The sequence below is a fragment of the Fonticula alba genome (genome assembly GCF_000388065.1).
Source record: "Fonticula alba strain ATCC 38817 unplaced genomic scaffold supercont2.1, whole genome shotgun sequence".
Classification (NCBI taxonomy): domain Eukaryota; order Rotosphaerida; family Fonticulaceae; genus Fonticula; species Fonticula alba.
Window position 1 is genome coordinate 2,311,865 of NW_009242971.1, and position 15,778 is coordinate 2,327,642.

Consider the following 15,778-nt stretch of genomic DNA (forward strand, 5'->3'; position numbering starts at 1 on the left):
CAACCCCTGACCGAGCCCAAAGGTCAAAAAGGGGGACTCTCGTTGAGAGCCTCCTGAGAGCGAAAGCCTTAGCAGCTGTGTGTCGAAGAGTATACGGAAGTATAGCCGAAGCACCAGTTAGGCCTACGAACACCTGTTCTAAGGCTTCCTCTCGAACCCTTTTTAACATCCGAGTTCTTTTCTATTTTCGCTTGCCACTAACTCGTCTCAAGCCGAGTTACTGACTCATCTGGTAACAGACGACCGTGAACCGCTGGTTGGTATGTCCCCTCCTTCATGCTAAGAGGTTACTAACCGGGTGGCAGATCACACTGGTACCCTTCGTCAAGCCTCACTCACTTGACTTAGGCTTAACCCGTGTGAACCCTGCTACACGCCCCGCGCCCGAAGGTGACCAGGGCAGGGCCATCCATTGGCATTCGATCGACATCGGAGCCCGACATCTGGCCCTCCGTGGGGGGGCGGGAGGCAGGACAGTCTTGCATCGCGTCCGTGTTAGCTCCCGCTCATGGGGCCTCTTTTTTGAAGGGGGATAGCCCCCGGCGCCTGACGGCACTCAGGAGGCGGACTGTCATCAACACCCACACACGCATCTCTCCTCCTTTCTCCTCTTCTCTCTTCCTCCTTTCCCCCCCTCCCCCTCTCCCGCCCCTCCTCTCTGTCAGTACTCCCCTCTTGTCTTTAATTCCTCCCCCTGCCTGGCGGATCGCTGCTCGCCCTGTGGGAAAGCACACGCCGACACCCACCTGCCATGTCATCCACGGCGCCACTGTTCGCCCCGCTGGACGGTGACCGTGCGGCCGAGGCGCCTCTCCCCGACTCGCTGGCTGACCGCGAGTCGGTGCGCAAGCTGCTGGCCATACTGGACCAGGCAGTGGCCGGCTGTGACGGCGCTCTGGAGGCCACCCTCAAACAAGCCACCCGGGACCCGCTGTCGACCTCGGTCACGGCGAGCAGCGCATCGGCTGGCGGATCGAAGCTCTTCGGGCAGGCCATCGGCCGGGACCTGGACGCCATCTCCGCCGGCAATGTCCTGTCCCTGGGCGCACGGACGCTCACCCGTGCCAGGTGCGGCCCCCTGCCTCAAGTACCCTCGCGCCCCGCTCGCACCCGACCCCATACTCACCCTCCTTCCGGGGGATGGCGGGACACACAAATCCCCCCTCCGGCCCGGGGCAACAGCTCGCGCCTGGAGTCGCTCCTGGACTCGGATGCCCCGCGGTTGGTGAACCTGTTGGACGCCAGCGCCACCTTGGCGGAAGGGGTTAGCGCCAATGTGCGCGAGCTCGACGCCAAGCAGGTACGTCCTCTGCCCGTCTGTCCCGACGCTCGTGCACTCCTCCTCATCCTGCACCGGGCCTGTCCTGACCCTGGCCCTTCCTCCCTCATGCCCTGGGTGTTTGTTGACTCCGGCCTCCGGCCTTCAGGCCCGCGTCCAAGCGGCCCTCGAGCGCGTGGACATCCTGCTGGACATCCAGGTATGCAAGCCAGCCCGCCCTCCTGCCTCTGGCTCTTGACCCGGGTACTGATCTGTGTTCTGTCGGTGGGGGGATGGTGGCGAAACTGGAAAAAAAAAAGAACACCATGAGTTTCCTGTGCGACGCCCTCAAAAATGACAACCCCGCCACGGCCAGCATCTACGTCAGCCAGCTGATGAGCTGGCGCGTGCGTGGCCAGGCGCTGGCCCTGGGCCAGGGCCCGGTGGGCTCGGGCCGCTCGACGCGCACCGGCCTGGCCCCCCTTGGCGATGGCTCGCCCATGATCCAATCGGCCGCGGCCTTTCTCTCCTCGTCCAACGCCGGGGCCGCATCTCACGCCCTGGCGGCCACCAGTGCCTTGGATGCCCTTCAAAGCATGGCTCTTGGTCGGCCGGAGTCCGTGCAGGCGGCGCGCTTGCATTTGGCCGCCGGGCCAGCCCCGGGCCAGTGCGCGGTGGCTTGGCTGCTGATGGTTCGCCACTGGCTGGCCTGCACCAGCTGGGCGGAATTTCGCCGGAACTGTCCCTCCTTCCGGGCCGTGTGCGCCGCCCTCGGGGTCACCCTGGCACATGCCCAATCTCTGGCCGCCCGGCAGGCCCTGCTGGCGACGACGTCCCCGCGTGCCGGCCGCCCGGGCGCCGCCTCGCGCTCTGACCCGCCCCTCGGGGCGGCCGACTTGGCCGCCGAGTACATCCGCGTGCTGTCGCACTTCGATCGGGTGTACCGCTTCCAGGAGGCGGCCTTTTTGGAGGCCGAAAAGTCGACACACCCGCTGCTCGGGGACTTCGAGCGCGAGCGTGCCGCCATCAAGTGCCTCTCTTCGCTTGGAGGGTATGACGCCCGCAGGGCGGTGCAGGCATTTGCCCTGTCGGTCGGCGGCCGGGTCGCCTGCTTGCCGGCCGTGGCATCGCTCATCTCCAACCCCGGGGATACGCTCCTGCCGTCCGGCGGCTCGGGCGTCACCACCACCGGTGCCACCGGGCCAGGCCATGTCAGCGAGAAGATCACCCGCGCTCTGGAGGAGGTGGCCCAGTTCCTGGACGCCGCGGTCCCCTGGACCGAGTCCCATCTGTCCAGCGGGCTGATTGGCTCGGGGGTGTGGATTTGCTGCGACTTCACCCAGCGCGTGGTGGACTTCGCCGCCACGCAGGCCTTCCATCTGTTGCAAACGGCCTATCAAAACCCACTGGACATCGACGGGGTGCGTGTGTGTGTGTGTGTGTGTGTGTGTGTGTGTGTGTGTGTGCGACTGGACACTGCGGCCTGCACCTGTGCCCCCTGCCCCTCTCGCTCCCTCTGTTTCCTTCCGGCCATCGCCCTCCCCTTCTTGTCTCTGGCCTTTTCGCGCCCTCGCGCCCTGCTCGCTCTCTAACTGGAGGCCGCCTCGATCTGTTCAACCTCAGACTTCGGCTCGTACCTTGGACCAGCACTCCTCGGCGGTGGCTGCCTGCCTGCGACCCATTCGCCTGTATCAACGGTTCCTGGAACGCACGCTCGGCGGGTCCTATAGCTCGCTGCAGTCCGCACACCAGGAGTTCCAGGCCTGGATCAACAGCCAGCCCGGTGACGAGGATTCAGCAGCCTCGGGTGCTGATCCTTGGGACATGGTCAAATCCCCGGGGCTCGGCCTGACCGACCCTGACCCCGGTGAGGCAGCCGGCCGGGCATCGATCGATCGACGTGAGGCTCCTGGCCACCTGCCAGGCAGCCTGCCCGACGAACTGGCCCTCTTCGAGGTGGAGGAGCTGGTCCAGGGGCAACCACTGCCACGGATGCTGGCTGTGGCCGGGCTCCCGGCCAGCCGGGTCTGCCCGTTGGAGCGCCTGCACCCGTCCTCTCGAGGCCCCGGCGCTGCCATGGGGCCCGGGCCGGATGGGCGCCGAGCTGAGGCCTGCTTGTGTGTCCTCGGCGCCGAGCAGCTGGCTGCACGCCTGCAACAGCCGCCGCCCCAGCAGCCGGCCCTGGCTCCCGGCTACCAGGCCCTCTTCGGCCGGCAACTGGATGATCTCTTCCCTCTGGGCCATGGGGTTCACAAGTCCCTGAGCGCCGGGAGCTTGGCGCGCTTCCTTCGCCGAGCCATCGGCCTGGCCCGGCTGCCCATCGCCAATCTCTACATCCAACGGGAGCAGGCATACCTGGCTCGGGGCCTGGCGGCGGCGGTGCGCTTGGACCCCCTCTTCGCGGCGCAGATCGGCTCGTCGGCCTCCGCCAGTGCGGCGGCGGTGGCTGCTTCGTCCTCCTCGTCGGCCGCTGTGGCCGCTGTGGCTGCCATGGCCGGCCACTCCGGCTCCTCGGCCTCCTCCACGTCCACCCTGTCTTTGAGTCACTTTGGTGCGGGGATCTCCCTTGCCGGGGCCATGGGATCCGCCGGCGGGTCGGTGGCCGACGATCCGACCGAGATTTCGGTCCCCTCGCCGACCAATGACGCGGCGGCCCTGGCCACCATCTTGGCCTCGGAGGCGCAATTCCTCGGAGGCGGGGCCGGCTCCGGCGCCAGCGCCAGTGCCCCGCGGTCTCCGTCGACTCGGACCCCGGGCCATGGGGCCCCTTCGGCGCCGGGCGCCGGGCCTCGGCGGGCCCTGGCCACCGGGTATTTTGCGGCGCTCTTCGGCGGCCCGGCGGCCGGTACTGCGGCCGATCCACTGCCCGGGCATCCGGCCGGCGATGCCCTGCACAATCCCACCCGCTACCACTCCCCCTCGGTGGATGATGCCTTCTATGTCCTGCAAACGGCCCTGCGCCGCGCCATCCGCATGACGCGTCACACCGATGCCTCCGGGGCGGTGATTCTATCGGCGGCCGAGGCCCTTGAGGCGCCGGCCATCTCGGCGGGCATCACGGCCCCCTCCTCCCTGCCCGGAGGAACTGCCTCGACGGCCGCCTCCAGCGCCAGCTTCGTGACTGCCCTGCACTCGGCCACCAACAGTGCTCTGGCGCGCGCCAGTGCCCTGGCCCGGGCCGTGCCCTCGGCCACGGCGGCTCCCTGCCAGCAAACCAAGTGCTCACTGTCCGACGTGTCGCAGTCGCTGCTTGCCGAGACCGGGCTCTCTTCGCGCATGCCCGGTGGTGGCCTCATGGTTTGGGCGATGGTAAGTCCGGGAGATCCCAAAACACGACGGGGCTGGGCGGGATGGGGGGGGGGGGGGGGGGGGGGGCGGGGAGACCCGGCAAGGGAACTCGTGTTATCCCCCCCGCGCGCGCGCGCGTGTGTGCGCCTGCATCACTAACGATACCGTGCCCCCCTTTTCGAGCAGCTGGTCATCAACAACATCCACCTGTCGGCGCAGTACACCGAGCGCCTGCGTGGCGAAGTGGCACACTATGTCAGCGAGAGCTTCCCAGTCAATGTGCCAGCCGCCGCCGAGGCTGACCTGGCCCTGAGCACGCACGTTGGGTCCCTCAGCGAGAACCAGATGGAACGCGAGAAGATCGAGCAGTGCCTTGTTAGCCTGGACCCACGGCCCATTGTCCGGTCGGTGGATGTGCGTGTCCTCTTCCCTGTCCCCCTCCCCCTCCCTCTGAGACATACACACACACATACACATACACGCACGCACACCTATTCCCTCGCACCAAATGAGCTCTTGTTTTGTGTCCTGACCGGATGCTTGCGTGTTCATCGCATCCCATCGCTCCCGAAGGACCTGCTCCTGCGCTTGACTCGTGCCTCGCAGGCTGAGAAGCGCCTCTCCCGCCTGATCCGCTACTCGGCCTCCTACTCGCTGGTGTCGATCCTGGCCGCCGGCGTGCCGACTACCCCATCGGATTCGCCGATCCTCGGCTCACGCGACTCCTATGACAGTCCGCACATGTTTGATGAGACCAGCGACTTTGGCTTTGCCCGAAGCGTCTGCGATTCGGTGGCCCACATCGCGGAGTTCTTCAAGGTACCTCTCCCCGCGCCTGGCATCTGTGCCACCTGGCTGCCGCTGTGCTGGCACTCACGCTGACTGTCACTCTCTAATAACCACGACGACGAAATAAATACCAAAGAACAACATAACTCAGCACTAACGCAAGACGAAACGATGATCACAAAGACTAACAAACAAATCACCTCACCGAACATTAAAATCCTCGCAGCACGTGCACTTGTGTCTAGCGCCAATCATTTCGCGCGCCATCGAGTCGATCCTCGAGCCGGAGGTGGCTTTCTCCACGGTGGCCGCGCTGAACCGCCATCTCGAGGCGTCGCAGCGCCTGCACCTTCGATGGGGGTCCTTTTCCCCGGAAATTGGCTGGACCCCTGGCTCGGCCGTGCGCATGGCCGGGTCCCTGGACCAGGTGGACAATTTCCTCCACTCCATTGCACCGCCCTCCGGTGCCTTGGGCTGGGCCGGTGGCGCGGACTCCGACGCCCTGCATGACCTCGGCTCTAGCCATCTATCCCGGCCGAAGCGCATTGTCCGCATCCTCGAATGCTCCACCCTCAAGGAGGCTCGCTACATCGGCCAGGCATCTGCCCCCTCGATTGACGCGTCGAAGCGCGAGTCTGGCCTGGACATCGAGCGTGTGTGGAGCTGGGTGTCGCGTGTGTGAATTGCTGCCAATCACCACGCCTCGTGCTCCATGTGTACGCTACCCAAATCACGCCAACACGAAGCAAGTATCTCAAGTATAGTGGGAGGGGGGGGGAGGAGCGCCGGGCAGCGCACAAGGGAAGAAGTGGGAGGTGATGAAGAGAGGGAGGGAGAGAAGAGGGGTGAGTGCCCAGCCACAAGGAGGGGGGGGGGGGGGAGAGGGAAGGATAGGCATCCCCATCCACCATGTCAAATGGAGGAGGTTTTGAAGTTGTGCCCGGATGAGGGCATTCGTTCGAAAGTCGGGGCGGCCTTGGCCGGACGACGATACAAGAAGGGAGTGGTCCGGGCAGAGCCAGTACTACGCGGGAGGAAGGCCCCACCAGTGGACGCGCCCACCGGGTTGGGGATTTGCCGCGAACCGAAGACCGACACACCGGGCAGAGTGGAAGAGAAGACCTCCCCCATGTCGGCCACCTGGGGCGAGGCATATGTCGACCCGGTCATCGAGTTGAGGGGGCTCATCTCGCTCGGATGCCCGCCAGAAGGGCCCATGCCGAGTCCGGCCACACTGCCAGTGAGATCCACCCGCTGGCCATGGGGGATAATCTTGATGCCCAGCTCGCGGCAAGACTGCAGGAAGAAGAGCCACGAATCGGTGCGGTTCTTCCAACGGACTGCACCATCCTGCCAGTTGCTCAACTGCCCGATGGTGATGAGCATCTGCATACGACCATGGGTATCCACATCGAAGAGGATGAAGTCGACATCCCGAGCGAAGCGCTCCGGCTGGGACTCGACCCATCCCTATTGTGGGGGGGGGAGGGGGCGAGCGAGAATGGCGAGCGAGAGAGAGAGAGAGAGAGAGAGAGTCGACGGGACAAAAGGGGGGTCAGTCGATATGGAGGGAGGGAAAGGAGGCAAGAAAATACAAGCGATTGCGCTTCAGGAGGGGATAATGGTGGACAGGGCGAAAGGAGAAAGACCCCACGTACCTGCATCATGCCGCGCAGCGTGCCAAGCTGCTCGGAAGTCGTGTCGGCATCCAGGAACATGTAGAAGGTGTGCCGCTGGTTGCCAGACCGCCGAATGTTGATGACCACCTTGTCCGTGAGAATGTGATTGGGGATCCAGAAGTATTGCTCATCCCACCGGCGGAAGACGGTGGCCGTGATGTTCATCCGGGCGACGATGAAGTTGTGATCGTCAATGAACACACGATCCCCCACATCGTAGGGATGCTCCACGAAAAGATAGATGACATTCTGCCAGGGAGAGGAGGGAAGGGGGGGGGGAGGGGGGAGGGGGACATGGAGCGCATTCGCGGCCGTCAGATGAATTGACCGTAGGAAGACGCACGCCCGGCATCGAGCAGAGGGATATGTCAATAAGCTGGAAGGAGCAAGGAAAAGAGCGGGATGCCGGGAGGGAGGGGAAAGGCCGCAGAAACATCCATCCGTACATCGAACATGCGCTGGGCCGAGTGGCCGAAAATGAAGGACATGGACACAATCAGCGAGGCAACCGGCACAACGGTGCTCTCGATGTTCGTGCCGAAGATCAGCAGGAAGGCAAACAGCAGGCACACCAACAGCATCAGGCTGACAAATCGATCCAGCGTATTGACCATGGTGCCCGAGTCGCGCAGGGAGTTGCTCAGGTTCTTCCGCTCGCGGTAGATATTCTGCAAAGCCTCCTTCATGTCACGACGCCGGATCTGCCCACTGGAGTGGATGTCAAATAGGGCAAATGCCTCGTCGGTGTTGACGCTCGGCTCGAGGAAGAGGGAGAAATCCTCGCGCGTCAGCCGAGCCGGGCCCACCGGCGCCTGCCGGAACGTGGGCGGCCGGATGTCAACCTCCGGGACCGGCACCTCGGGGAATGCCTCGGCAAAGGCCGACCCCGGCATATTCTGCTGATGCAAATGCTGGGACGAGTACGACTGGTGCACCGACTGCGAGGAGGGCCCCCCGACCGGCTGGCCATGCAGGAAGGACCCCGACTGGGGGTGCTGCTGACCAGGCGATCCGCCACCCAGCTGTGACTGTCGCTGCTGCTGCTGGTGCTGCTGGTGCCGCTGCGTGGCAAAGGGGCCCTGGCTGGAGGCGGGTGCCCCGACGCCCGGGACGGCCGACAACGGAGCCGACCCGGTCGGTGCAAAGCCCATCCCACCCGCGGCCGGGGTCGGTCGCATTGGGGTGTACGTGTGGGACGTTCCCCCGGGAGTGTTGCTGAAGCCGAGCCAGGACGTGACGGACTTGGTCCGATGGCGCGCTCGCTGCCAGGGACTACTCCCGGAAGCCGGGTCGCTGGCCACCAAGAAGTCATGATCCACCGGGTTATTGAGGAAAGCCCCGCGCGGGGCACCCGGCAAGGCAGGCGACCCCTGGATGGATGGCTGCGACCGAAGTGGCTGCGATTGTGACCGGAAGTGCTCGGGCTCGCCGGGCCCGGCTCCGCCATTGTCAATGCCGCTGTTGTTGCCGCCGCCGCCGCCGACATCGATGACCACATCTCGCGGCGGGGCCGGTGGCGAGGGCGACCGGGAGATCATCCGCCGCAGGGAGGAAGACGCCCCACGTCGCAGCCCATGCAGCCGACCGCGCGAGCCGAACTCCTCACCAGTCATGGAGGCATCCCCGGGCTGGTTGACCGAGCTGTTGGACCGGCGGCCTCCGGACAGGCGCTGTTGCTGTTGCTGCTGCTGCTGCTGCTGCTGCTGCTCCTCGGCCTGCTGGGCCGCGGCCAACGACAATTCAAGCATCCGATGCTCATACTCATGGCGCCGGAGCAGATAGTCCTGAACCTGCTGCTCCTCTTCCAGCTGCCGGCGAAGACGGATCATGTGGCGGAAGATGTGCGACGCAACCAGCCGCGACTCGCGGGAATTGTCAATGTCACCCGACTGGTGCAGCATGTCCGAGAAGGAGTGCAGCTTCCTATGGCCAACCATGTTGACCAGCTGCTGCACATCGCTGAAGCTGACCTCCTGGATGCCGCTGGCCGAGGGGAAGGAAGACCCGCTGGTGCCGCCGGAATTGGGGCTGGCACCGGGGCCCCCACCGAAGGGAGCCCCGCCGAAGCTGCTGTTGCGGCCACGCCCACCGGCCGTGGAGCCCTTGCGCGTGGAGGACTGGGCCCCATGCTTGGCGAAGGCCCGGGAGTCGATGTCGAAGTCCGGTACATCGCCCCCACCGGAGGCGACACCCATGCTGGCTGGGGCCGGGAAAGAGCCCGACTCAATGGCAGTGGCTGCACGGTCGGCCGCCGCCGCCGCCGCCGCCGGTGACAAGTGAGACGAATCCGCCGGCAAGTCGCCCCCGCGCAGGGGCCGAATCAAAGACGAGAGATTCAGATGCGAGCCGGACCCAAGTGGATCCTGAGACCGGTGCTGCCCGGAGGACCGGGCCCCATCGGCGAGGTTGCCATCTTGCGAGGGGGTTCGACTGGCATAGATTGATCGACTATTCCGGTCGGTCACATGGCGGGCCATCTCGGCGATGCTCGGCCGGCCCGGCGGCACGAAGGACATCGAGGAGGACACACTCGACCGGGCCCCAGGGAAGGCCACACTCCCACGCGCTGCTGCCATGGGATTGACACTGCGCCGACTGGTGGAGGCGGCCATGCTCGGGGCCAAACTCGGGGCCAGGCTTGTGCGGCTGGGGTTGGCCGACAGCAGGCTCGGGGCAATGCTCGGCCGGCCGCCCAGCCGCGAGGGAGCCATGCTCGGCCGCGAGGGGGCCATGCTTGGGCGCGAGGGCGCCAGGCTGGGCCGCGAAAGGGAAGCAATGCTCGGCCGCGACAGCATGCCCGGGCTCATGGGACCCGATCCAAAGCCAGACCCGGCCGCCAGCGGCGACCGCGGAAGCGAGTGACTTGACGGCGGCCCATCCAGGCGCCCGGTGGCAAAGGATGCCCGCAGACGATCGGCCTCAGTCATGCCACCCGCGTCCGAGCCAGCATACTCCGAAGCAAAGGCAGCCGCACCCGCCAGGGCGGACAAATGAGCAGCCATATCGCCGGACGGGCTGTATCCGATGCTGGCGCTGCTCCCGGCGGCTGCCAGATCATCGCCGACACCCTCCGGCATGTCACCATCATCATACAGACCATGACCGACGCCATACGTGTGGGCTGGCGGGGCGCCACCATACGGGGTGCCAGGGACGCTGGTTGTCGCCGCCGCCGCTGCCGCCGCTGCCGCCGCCGTGCCATCATCCACATCCAGCACCGTGCTGGCGGAATTGTGCAGGGCCTCAGCAGCCCCGGGGGTCGCGTCGCCAGATTGGCTCAGATGCAAGTCCAGAGCCAGCTCATACCGCAAGAATGGGTACTTCTGGTTGAGGCGCTTCCACCGGGCCGATAAGAGTCGATGCTGGCGGATGATGCCATCCGTCAGGGAGATGATGATGAACTCCGCAAAGAGGGACTCCTGCAGGCGATCATAATAGGCCTTGGTCTGGAAGTTGAGGGCGAAGGTGCGCATGAAAATGTCCTTGATGAACCAGGCAATGCCGCCGATCAGGGCGCACATAAGCGCCGGCGCGATGAACCACACCGCGTCGCGGTCAAGCTGGTCCTCGAAGCGCAATCGCCACGACCCGAAAGAGGGCCAGATGGCCACCATGCCGGCCGCTGCCAGGACCAACGCCAACAGGGTATTCAACGAGGACAAGAAGAAGACCACATTTCCCTGGAAGTAGAAGTACCTCTGGATGATGTATCGCACGATCATCAGCAGGTAGTACAGCACCAGGAAGAGGGCCACCGCAATGCAAATCAGAAGCGACCAAGACAGGACGCCGACACCGGCGAGGGTGGTCTCCTTGTAGCTGTACAACCCCCGCCCCCCGGGGTGCATGGAACGAACGAGGGGCGAGGACAGAGGGAGGAGGGGGGGGCGGCATCGGAGAGGGGGACAGGGAGAAAGGAGGAGGTTAGAAGGGATACAGATCCGAGGAGGGCAGGAGGAGGATGACAGACAAACTGACGGGGACACGGCGCCACGCACTACACCACGCAGATGACACCGGGGATGAGGAACACCAGGATCAGCAACAGGCAGACCGTGATCCGGACAAAGTGCGGATTCTTGTAGAAGGTCCACGGCCTGAAGAGGAAGCGCGAACGAATGTTCTTGTTGCTGCCATTGCGGTTGAGGTCATCCAATTCATCATCATCGTCGTCATCATCGGAGTTGAAGTCCGCCGCATTGATCGATGCATTCAGTGGGTCCGACAGGCCAAGGTCGATCATCTCCTCCAGGTTGGACTGGCTTTCCGGCACTCGGTGGGTACCGGCATGGCTGGTCCGCTCCAGGGAGCTGGCCCGCGGGACCATGACATACGCCTCGTCGCCCCCGGCGTCGGCCGCCGCGGCCGCCATCTCATCGTGGAAGTCCACTTGCGACTGGCGGCGCGAACCGCGGCCCGAAAGCGACGTCCGGCTGGAGGGATTACTACGGGCATGGGAAGTTCGCGACAGCAGGGCATTGCGAATGGTCCCGACAATGGACGTGCGCCCGGTGGCGGGCGTCCCGGCGTCTGACAACTGTCGACTGCCGGCACCCATGCCGCGCGATGAGGCACCCGTCGACAGGCCCGATGGCGAGGTCAGCCCAGAAGGACCGCCGCTCCCGGTGGAGGGGGATCCCCCGTGACTGGGCCGGCTCCCGGTCGGGGTATGGCCTCCGCCCGACGGGCCGAACATCTCCCCGAGGAAGCTGCCCGCCATGCCGAGGATGCTGTGGGAGTGTCGCTCGGTGGCCGTATTCGACAGGAGCCCAATGCCATCGTGGTTCGGGTCTCCGGGCTGGTCGTCGCCCTGGGAATTCTTCGACTGGAAGGAGGATGAAGACCTCGGTGTCGGCTGCGGAGACCCCTCCTCCAGGTGGGAGCCATAAACCCCGGTTTGGTGATGCTGCGGGTAGTGGTGGCTGTCCGCGAAGGGGACATTGACCGTGACACCGCCCGTGGCCGGCATTTGCAGGCCCGCCACCGACGGCGGCGAAACCAGCCCCGACGAGTGCCCCGGCAGGGACATGGTCGACAAGTCCCCATGCAAGGTCTGCCCAAGCCAGGCCTCGGGATCGTGTGGAGGCCGGGCATTCGGGACCGGGGGCGCCCGGCCGGCTGGCATCCCGCTGCCGACCAGCAACGGCGACATCGATGATGGGAGAGCACCCCCGGCGCCGAGGGGCAGGTGGGCCGAGGCACTGCCCACCAACTGCGGGCTGCTGTAGCCCGGGGCGAGAGGGTGTCCGGGCGTGGCGGCAACCGGTTGAGGTGGCTGCATCATGTGCATGTTGCTGTAGGCAACATGCTGCTGGTGCTCGTGTCCTGTGGAGGGTGGCTCCTCAATGCTGGCAAGGTACGGGTCGTGGTCGGGATCGTTGATGTTTGCGCCACGGGACCTGGGTCAAGAGAGCCAGGAGGGAGGGAGGGAGAGGGGGAGAGAGAGAGAGAGAGAGAGACAAAGAGATGAGGTCAGAAGAAAAGACGCAAGAAGAAAACCGGCAAGAGGGGGCTGGCTGACGTACAGCGAGGATGAGGCCCGACGCTGGGTCGGCGGGCTGGGAACAGCCGAGCTGGGCGCCTGGCGTGCAGAGACTGGCCGGCCATAGTGGCCCATGCTCATGCGACGAAGATCCATCGGACCACCGGGGGCCGCGCCGAAGTGCAGCTCCGCCGAGGATGACTCCACGAGTTGACCGCCCCCGTAGTGAGGATGGTATTGCGGCTGCTGCTGCTGCTGCGGCTGCTGCTGCTGCTGCTGCTGCGGGTGTTGCTGATGCTGGGGGTAGTGCGCATGCTCCGGCGGGAGGAAGGCAAACTCCTCGGGCGATGGCTGCATGGGCGACACATTGACCGACAGGGCAGGCGGACCGTGTGGGGCTGGGCGTCCGGCACCGGCTGCCATCATACCGGGCACCGGCGAGCCGGACACACCGCCGCTGATGCTGGGACGTCTGGGGAGAGAGAGAGAGAGAGAGGGAGGGAGAAAACGGGCAATGGACATCCGCAAGGAGGGGGAGGTCAGACACATGCAAGAGCCAGAGCAGGCCAGCTCGAGCTGGGGAGGGGACCGGAAGAAAATGGACAGCAGCGGGAATGGCGGTGGCGTACCCGGTCATTGGAGAGACACTCAACTTTGGAGCTGTAAAGCTACGCCCAACAACCGCCACCCCGGGAGCCGGGGCCGAGGGATGGCGGACCGCGCCCCCGACCGTGCCCACGGGACTCGGGGTGGAGGCCGTGGCGGCCCCGGCCACCGCCGGCAGGGGGGAGGGATTGGACACCAGGGCCGGGATGCGCGTCTCGCTGAACTCCGAGTCGGAATCCGAGTCCAGCGCGCCGTCGGGGACGGACTCCAGCGCCGAGCCATCCAACGGCAGCAGGCCCGTGGTCAGTGGCGGGGTCGGGAGCAGGGCCGACGGAAGGAGGCCAACCTCCCCGACAGCCGGAACAGTCTTGCTGGACAGTGGCGACAGGGAGGGGTGCAGGGCAGTCGGCATGGCAGCTGCAGCCGCAGCTGCCGCTGTGGCTGCCGCGCCGGCCGCCGCATTGGCCGCGGCAATGGGTGTTGCCAATGGCCCGCCGGCCACCAGCGGAGACAATCCCGACAGCGGATCCGCCTGGGGGCTGACAACATCGACATCCAGGCTGTCAGGCACGGCAGCCGGACCGGTGGTCAGGGGCAAGGCCGGCGACACCGGCATCGATCCCGAACCTGGCGCCGACACCGACGCCAGCGCCGGGGCCATTGCCCCCGGTGAAGACACCAGGCCAAAGGAGGCCGGCAGGGCGGCCCCCGGGCTATTGGCGCCAGAGCCACCTCCTCCACCGCTGGACGACGGGGAGGAGGAAGATGCGGCGGCGGCGGCAGCTGCGGCGGCCGATGCCGCGGCCAGCGAGGCCACCGCATTGGCCAAGTCAGTGGTGGCCGAGCCACGCGGGCGCGGAGTGGACGCCGCCGCATCGGCATCGGTGCCGACATCGATCAGTGGCTCGGCCGGCAGAGCCGGCGACAGGCGCACAAGGTCAATCTGCTCGGAGGAGGTGCCAAGCAGGCCCGACGGATCGGGGAAGGGGGTCTCAATGTCGATGTCCGTCAGGGAGGTGGACGAGGAAGATACGTGTGACGGGCCGAAATTCGGGACGGCCGGCGACCCGGGCACCGGCGAGGAGCCGCGCGAGTCATTCTCCGGATCGGAGGACACAATGCTCACAGGAAAGTCACCGTCGTGGGACATGCTACTGGGTCCGGGGGCAGGCTGGATAGGGGGAGGCCCGTCGGCCAGGTGCGATGGCTACCGCCGAGACACTGGAGTCAAGTATGCGCGAGTGCACAGAGGGGAACAATCCGACGAGAGGGAGGGGAAGGAGGGAGGGGGCGGTATTGGAAGAGCGGGAACATCAGCAACGGGAGTGAGGAGGGAATGGGGGCACCGGACAGATTGGATGGGGAAGTGGCGCTGCCAGGAACACATGAGCGAATGAAGAGAGGAGAAGCGAAGCAAGGATGGGAGAGAGAGAGAGAGCGGGGGGGGGGGGGGAGGGGTAACACACCGTCCAAGTGTCTCAGCAAGGGGGGAGTAGATGGGCGCACACACGCGCAGGCCGTGGGCAGAGGGGCTGCCAGGTGGAGAGGGGAGAGGGGCGAAGAGGGGAGGGGGGGGGGAGGGGTCGGGGAGGTCGGAGAGAAGTGCCTTCGCCTGGCGGGGGAGGGGCAGAGGGGCGCTGGGAAAAGAAGGTCTTCGGTGCAGGGCGACGGGGCAAAGACAGGGAGGAGCACCGGGGGCACCATGTCCCGGTAGATGCTCGGGCTGGCAAAATCCGCCCCTCGGCGGGCTCAAACGGTCGTGAGCATGTATGAGGGTTGTGGGGAGTGGAGACACGCCGGGAAAGCCCCAGCGTAGTCTGGGCAGGCTGGGGCTGGCAACCGGGGAACGCGGACAGTGACGGGGGGAGTGGGCGGCCGGCGATCCGGGGGGAGCGAGGGCCAAAACAGCGGGGAAATATTGGGACAAAAAAGAAACTCGAAAAAGTCCGCCCCAGGTAAGAATCCAGCAATAAGACCCCATGCCCCCCCCTGCCCGCCCCTGGTCGCCATCCATGTTGCACGGCCGGAGTGAGAACAGACAGCGGGAATGCGCAGGCGCGCGGACGTGCGCATATGTGCCGCTGGGAGCGGGGCCGGGGCCGGGGGCGTGCCCCAGCTTTCTTCCCAGGGCTTGTACCAGCCAGAGTTGGTGACCCAAGTCATTGTGCGGCTCCGCGGTCCTCTGTTGCGCGCTCGCTGGCCAGGGAGGCCAGGCTTATCTGTGAATGCTGCAAATGCTGCGAATGCTGCGAACGCTGGGGACTGGCGGGAGTCTAGTCTGGGAGGGGGGGAGGGGGCGACGGCCCCGCGTGCCGGCGTTTCTTCCGCGCCCTTTCCTGGCCATGTTTACCTCCCACCGATCCCCCCCTCACCCGGGCCGCCATGCGTCCCGCCCCCCCCCCCCGCTTTCCTGGGTCTCGGCTCCCCCAGCCCGAGAGTGTGGGGGCCCCGCCAAGATGGATCCGGGCATCTCGCAGGGCCGGAGAACCGGCCGACCCGGCTCCCCGGGGGGCGCCGGCGGTCGGGCGGTTAGGAGGCCGGAGCGGGGCCCCCCCGGGGGGGGGGAGCGCGCGGCCCCATCCCAAGCACGGGGGTCGGGGGCAGTACACGGCACACGACCGAAGGTCCCCTCTGCCTGGCCCGAGTCGCTTCCAGCTCCGGCCCCGCCCTTCTAGG

The 15,778-nt window shown here is 66.1% G+C and overlaps 3 protein-coding genes across 3 annotated transcripts in view; 1 reads left to right on the forward strand and 2 right to left on the reverse strand.

Annotated features, from left to right (window-relative positions):
• Window positions 1-751: 751 nt before the first annotated feature.
• On the forward strand, window positions 752-6,017 carry H696_00511 (hypothetical protein; the record flags this gene model as incomplete). Its single annotated transcript, XM_009494383.1, has 8 exons — window positions 752-1,068; window positions 1,183-1,300; window positions 1,428-1,478; window positions 1,579-2,679; window positions 2,882-4,567; window positions 4,733-4,960; window positions 5,120-5,365; window positions 5,562-6,017. The coding sequence occupies 8 exons, from the start codon at window positions 752-754 to the stop codon at window positions 6,015-6,017; spliced, it is 4,203 nt and encodes a 1,400-aa protein (XP_009492658.1).
• A 189-nt stretch (window positions 6,018-6,206) lies between these two features.
• Window positions 6,207-14,676, reverse strand: H696_00512 (hypothetical protein). The gene is made up of 7 exons (XM_009494384.1): window positions 14,569-14,676; window positions 13,126-14,323; window positions 12,540-12,968; window positions 11,013-12,413; window positions 7,461-10,833; window positions 6,994-7,263; window positions 6,207-6,805 (listed from the first exon to the last, which is right to left on the reverse strand). Exons 2-7 carry the CDS (start codon window positions 14,250-14,252, stop codon window positions 6,248-6,250), a joined length of 7,158 nt encoding a protein of 2,385 aa, XP_009492659.1. The 5' UTR covers window positions 14,253-14,323; window positions 14,569-14,676; the 3' UTR covers window positions 6,207-6,247.
• A 585-nt stretch (window positions 14,677-15,261) lies between these two features.
• H696_00513 (hypothetical protein) overlaps window positions 15,262-15,778 on the reverse strand; it is a gene marked incomplete at both ends in the record, with an annotated part of 3,030 nt that continues 2,513 nt past the window's right edge. The window contains one exon of the mRNA XM_009494385.1: window positions 15,262-15,375. Within this exon, the coding sequence (XP_009492660.1) occupies window positions 15,262-15,375 (114 nt within the window). The remainder of the gene's footprint in view (window positions 15,376-15,778) is intronic.

Coding starts and splice junctions, on each gene's coding strand:
- H696_00512 (XM_009494384.1), bottom strand. CDS start 14,252: ATGTCCCACGACGGTGACTTTCCTGTGAGCATTGTGTCCTCCGATCCG. Junction 12,969..13,125: donor AGTGTCTCTCCAATGACCGG/GTACGCCACCGC, acceptor CTCTCTCCCCAG/ACGTCCCAGCATCAGCGGCG. Junction 12,414..12,539: donor CGTCGGGCCTCATCCTCGCT/GTACGTCAGCCA, acceptor CTCTTGACCCAG/GTCCCGTGGCGCAAACATCA.